The 11,296-nt window shown below is 49.0% G+C and overlaps 1 protein-coding gene across 1 annotated transcript in view; it reads right to left on the bottom strand.

The window, feature by feature from the left end:
* The window catches only part of BCL3 (BCL3 transcription coactivator), a 31,930-nt gene continuing 20,634 nt past the window's right edge, over positions 1-11,296 (bottom strand). The window contains exons 6-9 of the mRNA XM_083627244.1: positions 5,350-5,427; positions 2,698-2,865; positions 1,779-1,899; positions 1-981 (exon numbers count right to left, since the gene is read on the bottom strand). Coding sequence (XP_083483370.1) covers positions 467-981; positions 1,779-1,899; positions 2,698-2,865; positions 5,350-5,427 — 882 coding nt within the window. The 3' untranslated portion in view covers positions 1-466. The remainder of the gene's footprint in view (positions 982-1,778; positions 1,900-2,697; positions 2,866-5,349; positions 5,428-11,296) is intronic.

Raw genomic sequence — 11,296 nt, 5'->3', positions numbered from 1 at the left:
CTACAGCGCTACCTTTTAATGGGGTGTGCAGTTTCCACCTCCTTCCAAACGTGCAAAAATAGCCCTGTTAGGTAGTAGCCAAAGAAGCGGCAAGAACTGAAAATGGAAGGCTGTTGGGACTGTAGTTAGGGGTCTAACTGACCGGCCCACCACAGCCCATAGGATCATCTCAGCTTTGTCATAGAATTGTAGAGTTGGAAGGGACCATGGGGGTCGCCGTGTCCACCCCCCCTTGCAACGCAGGAATCTTTGGCCCAATGTGAAACTCGAACCCACAACCTTGTGATCAGGAGTCTCATCTGGCAGAGCTGCAGCCCTCTGGGTCCCGAAGCCGCAAACAAGTGCCATTTTCGCGTCAGGAACCCATAGCAGCAAAAGTCTAGGACGAATTGGCCCTTTGTTGCCTGGTGATGCACAGCATTGAGTGGGAAGCCCTCTGTGTACAGGGTCCCTCGATCTCCTCCTGTCAGCTGCCACCAGGACCACTGTCTCTGCTCTTTGGCCACTGGCCTTTGAGGTCGGCGGCTGGCGGGGTCTCAGAGTCCAGCAGCGTCTGTGATTGGTCCACCTCCGCGCCCCGCGGGTGAATCCGATTGGCCTGGGGTGCGGCGGGCAGGGATATGACAGAATGCTGCATGCCAGCGGGAAGCAGGCAGAGGTGGTGCGGTGAATAGTTGTGGCTGGACGACGCAAAAGGGTAGAGGGTGGCGTGGAAGGCGGGATCCACCAGGCTCTCAGCCACTGGCAGGAAGAACTTGGGCATCCCTGGAAATCCCATTGGCTGCTCCGGTGTGGGCGGAGTCGGGCTCCTTTCCAGTTTCACCCCAGGCAAGGTGCCATGTGTCAAAGGCCCATTGGTCGATGTGGTGCTCTCGGGCCTCTGATTGGCCGAATTGGGGGACTGCACGGCTCTGTGGGGTTTCGGGGTCTGGGCGGGGCTAGGGGTGGTGGGGCAGGAGTCGGGTGAAGCCCTCAGCAAGCCTGGAGGGAGACAGAAGCACAGAGGAGAATAACGCAGTCAACCCAACAGAAGAACTTAATTGGTTAAAAAAAGACAAATAACTTAAAATTCAGTGGAATTTAAGCTTTGCCTGTTACCAAAGCCTCAACACTTCTCTGAGATACTAAAGGAACCATAACATAATTTGCTACTTAGCAAAAGCTATTGGGGTAAAATTTTCCTATGGGAAATCATACATTAAAATCATAATAGCCTCAAAACAAAACAAAATGTGTACAGTCGTACCTCAGAAGTAAAACAGAATCAGTTCTGGAAGTCCGTTTGACTTCCAAAACATTCGGAAACCAAAGTGTGGCTTCTGATTGGCTACAGGAAGCTCCTGCAGCCGACTGGAAGCCGCGGAGGACGTTTGGGTTCCAAAGAACATTCACAAACCGGAACACTCACTTCCAGGTTTGTGGCATTCGGGAGCCAAACGTTCGAGTCGTAAGGCGTTTGACTTCCAAGGTACGACTGTACTTATCTTGCTGTCCTGTCAGTTATTGGTGAGGTGTTTTTTGGTGTGTTTTTTTAAAGTCCCCATTGGTTAATCAACTAAAGGTTGGGTTGATTAATCTACCAATGGCAGAGTTCAGCCCTACATGCAGGATACTCCCTGACCTCAATTCTTCTCGCACACCGCTCCCTATCTGGCATGCGTGTTGAGAGTATCTGTTGCCTCAGATACAAATTCTCACACCCCTTTTAATCCAGGACTGAGGCGGCTGCAGGATGAAAACATGGGCAGCTGTCTCGCACTTGGGGAGAGGTTACTCACCAGTGTGGACGGGTCGGATACCAGGAGAGCTGGCATTGCTGGTTGCTGGCGACGATCCCTCACGGATGTTTTCAGGCGGCGGCCCAGGGCGGGAAGTTTTTCCTCTCAGGATGTCAATCACCTGATGATGGGAGAGGCAGGAGAGATTTAAAAGTAATTCCCCAACTGCTCAGATCGCTCGCAAGATCTCGCCTTGAACACCCTGACATGTCCACAAAGTGCCAATTCACCTTTTAGATCTCCCAGGACTATTTCCTAACTTGTCAGTTCCCAATGCGGTGCAGCAGCTGAAACTGTGAGCAACGAATTGCGGGTTCAAATCTCGCCTCTGCCAGGAGCTCACTAAGAACCCTCAGCTCCCAGCCTCAGGCATCCCTTCTCCGATACAGGGTTAACAGGACTGACCTACACTACAGGGTAGTTGGATAACGCATGCGCAGTCAACTGAACAATCCAAAAATTGCTTAACAGATGGCAGGTGTTGGTGCCCATGGACTGGGGTGACCAGTGTTAGAATTCCTGCCCCATGACTGCAGTCATGGGATTGTTGTCTTTCACATGACGGTATATGTTTTGACTCCACAGAGTGGGAAGTGACGGAAACAGGATGTCTGTGTTACTGTGTTCCATGAAGTGGGACTATTGTCCTTTGTTCTTTTTCTCTTTGCTGTCTGATGCTAGAGAGAGAGGGAGCCATGTTGCAGTGCTCCGTTTGTGTTTATATGTAAATAAAGTAGATTAGCCAAGATGATGAGTTCTGTCACGCGAACTGCGAAGTCTCTGCAGTTCCTAAGTGTGCCGATGTCTGTTGGCATCGGTCGCTGTGATGTTCGGGCTGAAGAAAGCTTATGAAGAACCGAATACCAAGCTGTGACAGAGGCATCGTGAAGTTCCTCTGCCTCTCTCTGTATCCTCTCACCCTTTTATTCTTGGCCACCATCAAAGGGGTGTCATTGTGGTAGTTCTTCAAGCTGCCGTCCGCCCCGTTGCGCACAAGGAGACGCAGGGTTTCCAGAAGCCCTCGCCCACAGGCTGCGTGGAGTGCTGTGTTGCCCCCGTACGACTGTGCATTGACGTTGGCTCCATGCTGCAAATCGGGGAAGAAACACAGATACATTAACAGAATGGCTGGGGCAGATTTGAGGGAATCTAACGCTCCCACATGGTTAGCAATAAGAGAAAATCCCTGGGCAAGAAGGCCATTGGGGAAAACACTGGAGGACAGGCTTGTTAGGTTTACTGGCACTGCAGAAATTTATCCGGTGATGCCACAGTCAGATTTGAGAATATAAGCGTCTCCACGCCCATCGTTCTGCCCAGACGCTGAGGTCCAGCACCGAGGGCCTTCTGGCAGTTCCCTCATTGCGAGAAGCAAAGCTACAGGGAACTAGGCAGAGGGCCTTCTCGGTAGTGGCGCCCACCCTGTGGAACGCCCTCCCATCAGATGTCAAAGAGATAAACAACTACCTGACATTTAGAAGACATCTGAAGGATTGACATTTAGAAGACATCAGGGAAATTTTTTAATGTGTGACATTTTAATATATTTTTAATCTTTGTTGGAAGCCGCCCAGAGTGGCTGGGGAAACCCAGCCAGATGGGCGGGATACAAATAAATTATTATTATTATTATTATTATTATTATTATTATTATTATTATTGTTTTCCACTTAAGTATTATTTGTAGCCCTTTTGATTCTGGAGCACGCAGGCCGTTTCTCCATTTTGGACTGGGGTCTACGCAGCGCCAGCCGGCTGCCCAGCCAAAGATCATGATGCCACCGTGCCCATCTCACATACAAAAGCTGACCAGGCCAGCAGTTGAATCTTGTTAGTGGCAGGGCATCATCCTCTGGAGGGCACTGATATAACGGACTGGCTGGACGCCAAGGAATGGTGGGAGGCACCAGCTGGGGAACCCCCAAGGGGAAGAAAGCTCAGAGCCAGGGGACTGGTGATAGGATGACTACGAGTGGTTGGAGGGAGAAGACTGGGAGGCAACAGGGCTTTGTGAGCAGGAAGAGGCTGGAGCAGAGAGCAGTCCAGAATCAGAGGCAGGAGAGGAGGGGGACCAGGAGACAGAGATGCTGAAGAATCCAGGGGGTCTCCCTGCCTCCTGCTGCAGTAAGCTCCCCTCTCCCCTGGTCTGCCAGAACTTATTATTGTTGGGGGGCGCACGGGGGTTTCCTACTGGATTGCTTTTGTTTTTTTGTTTTTACTATGTATTTTGTGATTTTATATTGTGATTTTATGTCAAAACTGCCCTGAGACAAATTTAATAGATGTAATACAAACTACATAATAAAAACAAGAACAATCCAATAGCCCCCCCCCCTGCAACACATTTTAAAAGGGCATTGGATAAGCCAAAGGCTGGGTTAAAGAATAATATTTTTGCCTGGCGCCTAAAGGTTTATAGTGAAGGCACCAGGCAAGCCTTTCTAGGGAGAGCAATTCCACAAATGTAGAGATATGACGAGGGCAGAGCAAAGGCCTAGGACCCACGTACCTACGGGTCCACCTCTCCTGGTATGTCTCGCGGAGGACCTTAAGGTCCACAAATAACAACACTTTGGAGGTCCTGAGCTGCAAGGAGGTTAGATTGGTCTCAACTAGGACCAGGGCCTTTTCAGTACTGGCCCCGACGTGGTGGAACGCTCTGCCACAAGAGACCAGGGCCCTGCGGGAGTTGACATCTTTCTGCAGGGCCTGCAAGACAGAGCTGTTCCGCCTGGCCTTTGGTTTGGACTCGGTCTGACCCTTATGTTTCCCTCCTGTTATGGTCTTGATTTATCGGCTATTTCAAAATGGTCCCCCCCCCTCTATTTTCCCCCTATTACGTTTTTACTGTGATTTTATTGGTGTTAGCAGCCCTGAGCTGGGGAGGGTGGGGTATAAATAAAAAATATTATTATTATTATTGAGAGAGAAGACGAAGGAGCCTCAGGTAGGGTTGCCATATGACCAGAATTTCCTGGACCTGTCTGGGATTCCAATGACCGAATTAGCACCTGGGGGGATTTTGGGAAATCGTCAAAATGTCTGGGTTTTTTACCCCTCCCCCCAAAAAAGCTAAAAAAGCTTCTTTAAATATGGCAACGCTACCTCTGGTTTCTGGGGAAGGATGGAGAAAGGAGCAGTGGGAAGGTGGTGGAAGAACCTTCAGTCCTTGCAACTGCCTAGTTGGGACAAGACGTACTGAGACGAGTTGCTGCCATCACTAGGCCTAGGCTGTTTTGGTTTCTTTGAATAAAGAGTTAACCTCACTGTTGTTGTTTTTACTCTTATCTCTGACATACTCCTGACTCCGGCTCCTGCCAGCCAGGCTGGCTGCTCTGCCCACGCAGCTGTGCTCTCCAACACCTCAATGCCACTTCCTGCCCTACAGAATCTGCCGCCTGACACCATCGCCGCCTCTGCCCAATGTTAGGGCCGGCCCTCAAGAGGTTTGCGTTCATTTATATGTGCGAGTGAGCTCGCCCCACCCCCATTTGGGACAGAACAAGGGTGCTCGGCTCTTATGAAAGGATCACAAGGGGTTACGGGTAGAGGAGATGTGAGAGAAGCTTACCTGTAGCAGCAGCTCAACCATCTCTAGATTATCGTTCTCCACGGCATGCAGAAGCGGAGACCGCCCGCTCTTAATATCCTAGGGTGGGGAGAGAACCACAACGGTGCGAGATTAAAAATTTGGTCAAATCCTGCATCAGTACTCAGTTTACGGGAGGGAGGATGGAACGGAATTCACAATCCTCTTTGTTATGTACTGAGTTGAATAGGATCCAAAAGGCAGCAGTCTGGTCCTAGAACAATAGGATTCAGAATGCAGCAGTCTGATTGGTCCTAGAACAATAGGATTCAGAATGCAGCAGTCTAATTGGTCCTAGAACAATAGGACCCAGAATGCAGCAGTCTGATTGGTCCACAGGAGCCACCCAATCCAGCTCCAGGTGGAAGTGAATCCGCAACCTGATTGGCCTACAGGAGAATCCCGGAATGAGCCAATCACGTGGGGCCCATTGTGTAAATAATGTATATAAAGCAGACATTCTGGGGGAACTTCCATTCCTCCTCACCACTATGAGCTGAATAAAGAGCATGAAATCCACTCTCGACTTCGAGTATATTTCACTCTTCCTCCAACCCGTTCCAGTCCTAAAAGCAGTAGCTTAGAGGGCCATCAGAAAAAAGTAAGGAGGGCCGGAGCTGCCCTCTGTCCTGCCCCATAGCACAGAATGAATTGGGGGACCACCAGAACTATACATTTATAGCACCAGGATACTGTTCCAACAGAATCCCAGAATCCGGGGAGCTGCGAGTTGTCAGGAGAGCCGCCATTTTGCCCCCAAAACTACAATTGCCAGAGTGCTTTAACTATCAATCCCTCTTCCCAAGGAACTCTGGGACTTGTAGCTCTGGGACTTTGAAATTAGATTTGCATTAGGAGGCGCTTTCTGTTCTTAAAGGTGTGTGGCTGTGTGGAGGGGGGTGGAACCTAACATATTTGTTAACTCTGCTACATTCAAGCCCTGTCCTACTACGCTTCCTCGCTTTGCAAGAGCCATATGTCGACACCCTTGTGTACACTGCGAATGGACCCATTCACCGGCAAGTGTGTGCACATAGAAGGAATGACAGCTTAAACAACAACAAACGAAAGAGGAAGCTTGAATTCGGCTTAACATGGGTGGGGTAGGATGGATATCATTAAGTAAGGTGCAATCAGTATCTCCTCAATGCAGAATCACTTTCTGTCAAACTCCCTTTTCAGTAGGCACTGTTATCTGTATCTAGGCACTGCTGTTGTGCCTCAAGAATAGTTCAATAAAATGCAAGGTGGTTTATTTTTTTTAAAAAAAAAATAAAGATCTGCATAAATTTAAATGTTAAGAGTCAGAAGGGAGCACAAGGGTCATCTAGGGCTGTCATACGTCTGGAACTTTCCGGACTTATCTGGGATTTGTTTGTCAGGAATAGCGTCTGAGTGAAAATTGTTTAAAATGTCCGGGAAAACCTGGGTGTATGGCAAACCATGCTGGAAGTGTTGATTTTTTTTTTTTGGGTGAATTCCCTAAAAAATAGCTCAAAAACTTCATTTTTAAGGGAGATTTTGCAAAGAAAACTCAAGAACTTCTGTGGCTGGAATTTTACCCTTTGAAATATGGCAACCCTAATCTAGTCCAATCTTTAGACCCATGTGGGGATCGAACCCACAAACCTGAGATTAAGAGCCTCAGGCTTTACCGAATGAGCTGTACACACATGAGTGTGTGATTATTTATTTACCCCTCACCTTTTCCCCCAACGAGAATATATAGTATACTCCTGCATGTTAAGGGACGTGGGTGGCGCTGTGGGTTAAATCGCAGAGCCTAGGACTTGCCGATAAGAAGGTCGGCGGTTCGAATCCCCGCGACGGGGTGAGCTCCTGTTGCTTGGTCCCTGCTCCTGCCAACCTAGCAGTTCAAAAGCACATCAAAGTGCAAGTAGATAAATAGGTACCACTCCGGCGGGAAGGTAAACGGCGTTTACGTGCGCTGCTCTGGTTCGCCAGAAGCGGCTTAGTCACGCTGGCCACATGACCCGGAAGCTGTATGCCGGCTCCCTCGGCCAATAAAGCGAGATGAGTGTCGCAACCCCAGAGTCGGTCACGACTGGACCTAATGGTCAGGGGTCCGTTTACCTTTACTTGCATGTTACTGCACAGATATAAACTGAGAATAAGAAATCCAGAGGCTTCCGTTTAAGAAGGATGGCTCAGTCTCCAGCCCTTAAGGTACATCTGACTGTAGTTTATATTACTTTTGTGTGTGTGCTTGTTCAGGTTTGCAAGTCTGCAGGGAGCATCTGTTGCAATTTTTAAATATCTTGCACAGCACTTAGTAGTTTGGGTGGTACAACAAATAAGGGAAGCTTTGGGGAGTGGGAAAGACTGCTTTCCATCCGTTTCAATCAGTTTGTACATCGCCCAACATTTGATGACCACTCGATGAGTGTGCGGGTGACCTTATCACAGCACCCCCTGCCTGACTCCGCCGATGGAAAAGTATTGCACATGAGTCAACACCAGAGGACATAAACACTTTGATTCATCTGAATTCTCCAAATTCCTGTTTTGAATTTGCTTTTAGACTACCGCCTCGCTGGTTTTGCACTGTACTTTTGCTTTGACGAATTAAAAGCAAACAAGCATTTTTTTTCAGTCGCACGCCACTTAGAGAGATTTAAAAAAATACTGAGTGGTTTAGAAGTGCTTTTAAAGAAATAAATAAAGGTTCAAAAATGCTAACCGACATGATCCAAGTGGATGATTAAGCATGATCTTCTTCATGCAGGGCATAGTCGAACTGTGGAACTGCCTCCCACTAGAGACAGTGATGGCCACCAACTTGGATGGCTTTAAAAGAGGACCGGACAAATTCAGGAAGGATAAAGGCTAGGAACGGCTACTAGCCACAATGGCTAGGCTTAGCTTGAGGGCTTGAGTCACTTGAAGGTGACTCAGAAACTACAACTAATCCAGAATGCGGCAGCTAGACTGGTGACTGGGAGCAGCCGTCAGGACCATAGAACACAATTCCTAAAAGACCTTCATTGGCTCCCAGTACGTTTCCGAACACAATTCAAAGTATTGGTGCTGAGCTTTAAAGCCCTAAACGGTCTCGGTCCAGTATACCTGAAGGAGCATCTCCACCCCCATCGTTCAGCCCAGACGCTGAGGTCCAGAGCCGAGGGCCTTCTGGTGGTTCCCTCACAGAAAGAAGTGAGGTTACAGGGAACCAGGCAGAGGGCCTTCTTGGCAGTGGCACCCACCCTGTGAAATGCCCTCCCATCGGATGTCAAGGACATAAACAACTATCTGACTTTTAGAAGACATCTGAAGTTCAGGGAAGTTTTTAATAGCTGACTTTTTATTATGTTTTTATATGTGTTGGAAGCTGCCTAGATTGGCTGGGTTTCCTCAGCCAGATGGGCAGGGTATAAATCAGGGGTGCCCAAACTCTTTTCAAAGACGGCTAGATCTGATGAAGTGAATATGCGTGAGGACCAACCAAAGTTGGTTTTGGTTTTTTTAGGATTGAAGTTGTTGAGCTTTTTTTAAGATTTTACCCCCAGGTTGTTGAGCTGCTTTTTAAACTGAGCTTTTGTATTTTAATTAATTTTTATAATGTTTTTATAATGTTGCACTGTTTTAGTGTTGTTAGCCGCCCTGAGCCCGGCTTCGGCTGGGGAGGGCGAGATATAAATAAAATTTATTATTATTTATTATTATTATTTTGGGGGGATTTTACCCCAGGAAAAAAACTGCCACAGGGGCCGGATTAAACCGACCAGCGGCCCGAATTAGACCCCCAAAACGGACTTTGGACATGCCTGGTATAAATAATAAAATTATTATTAAGGTAAGGTAAAGGACTCCTGGGCAGTTAAGTCCATTCAAAGGCGACTATGGGGTTGCGGCGCTCATCTCACTTTTCAGGCTGAGGGAGCCGGTGTCTGTACAGGTGATGTGGCCAGCATGACTAAATCGCTCTTCTGGTGCAATGGAACACCATGGCGTAAACCTGAGCACATGGAAACGCCGTTTACCTTCCCGCTGCAGCGGTACCTGTTTATCTACTTGCACTTTGATGTGCTTTCGAACCGCTAGGTTGGCAGGAGCTGGAACAGACCAACGGGAGCTCACCCTGTCGTGGGGATTCGAACCGCTGACCTTCTGATCAGCAAGCCCAAGAGGCTCAGTGGTTTAGACCACAGCGCCACCCGCGTCCCTAAAATTATTATTATTATTTGGCTGGCCACTGTGAGAACAGGCTGCGGGACTAGATAGGCCTTTGGCTTGTTCCAACAGACAGGCTCTTCTTATACAGTGGTGCCCCGCAAGACGAATGCCTCGCTAAACGGAAAACCCGCAAGACGAAAGGGTTTTCCGATTTTTAGCGGCTTCGCAAGACGAATTTCCCTATGGGCTTGCTTTGCAGGACGAAAGCCCATAGGGAAATCTCCGGGGACAGCGGGGAAGCGCAGCGTGCCTTCTCCTCTGTTCCCGGACCTGTCCTGAAGGCTTGCGGTGGGAGGTCCGGGAACAGAGGAGAAGCGTTCTGAATGTTGGCGGTGGGGAGGAAAGCCCTCCTCCCACCACAAGCCTTCAGGACAGGTCCGGGAACAGAGGGGAAGGCGCGCAGCGCTTCTCCTCTGTTCCCGGACCTGTCTTGAAGACTTGCGGTGGGAGGAAGGTTTTCCTCCCCACCGCCAACATTCAGAAGGCTGTTCTGAAGGCTGGCGGTGGGAAGAAAAGCCCTTCTCCCCCCGCCAGCCTTCAGAAGAGGTCCGGGGACAGACTGTCCCCGGACCTGGTCTGAAGGCGGTCTCCATAGGAACGCATTAATTGATTTTCAATGCATTCCTATGGGAAACCGTGCTTCGCAAGACGAAAAACTCGCAAGAAGAAAAAACTTGCGGAACGAATTAATTTCGTCTTGCGAGGCACCACTGTACTAAGGAAATAAAGTGGGGGGGAAAATAACTTGCTTGCAGTGATTAATCTGTGTTGGGTCATTTTCACATGCAAGTCATCTCCTGAGGCTGCGGCCAATGAGATTTGGAAGTTCGATGTTGAAATCTCACAGCCATGACAAGGCACCGTTCAGAGGCTTGTCTAGCAAATGGGCCGTGATGACCGAGCGCAGCCTCTCCCTGTGACTTGCAGGAGCAAGTAACTCTCCACACCTGCGGCTGTCTAAACAGCTCTTACGCCCTCAAGCAACTCCACCCGCCCTGCCTCGTTTGCCCAGGAACGCTGTGATGCCCATTTTGTCTCCGCTTCCTCCAGAATCCTTCCTCAAAGCCAATAAGGCGTCCTCTCGAAATTCTTCACCCCATTTGTGGGCAACTACTGGGTGGGGTGTTTTTTCCTGGAAGGGGGAAGGTGGATTTCACTGAATTTCTCAGAGGAAGGGAAATCCCCTAACAGTTTCTTGGGAGTAGGGCTCATCATTAGTCATGAGGCGAGGACAAATTCCTTCTTTCTTCTTCTGAGACTGTGTGTGTGGCCACAGTCAAACCATGTAAAGCATTATGATGCCATTTTACACAGGCATGGCTTCCCTCTAAGAATCCTGGGAGTTGTAGTTCCTTAAGGGTGCTGAGAGTTGTTGGGAGGGGTCCCCTGCTCCCCTCAGAGAGTCTCAGTTCCCAGAGTTCCCTGGCAAGAGAGATGGAGCGCTAAACCGCTCTGGGAATTGTAGCTCTGGGAGGGGAATATGGGCTTTCTAACAACTCTCAGCACCCTTAACAAACTACAGCTCCCAGGATTCTTTGGGGGATAAAGCCATGGTCGTTTAAAGTGGTACCATAGCGCTTTACATGGATGGTTTGAATGTGGCCTGTGTGTGTGTTTGTTCGTAGCCTGGGCCCTATTTTGCATCCTCCATAATGCCCCAGGCCTAGCTTTGTTGCAGGGCATTGTGGGAGGGAAATGGCGGCCACCACAAACATTGGAGAACATTCAGAGAAAA

The sequence above is a fragment of the Podarcis filfolensis genome (assembly GCF_964270895.1).
Source record: "Podarcis filfolensis genome assembly, chromosome: 8".
NCBI lineage: Eukaryota > Metazoa > Chordata > Lepidosauria > Squamata > Lacertidae > Podarcis > Podarcis filfolensis.
The sequence above is the reverse complement of the archived record's forward strand: the minus strand, read 5'-3'. Positions and strand labels throughout refer to the sequence as shown.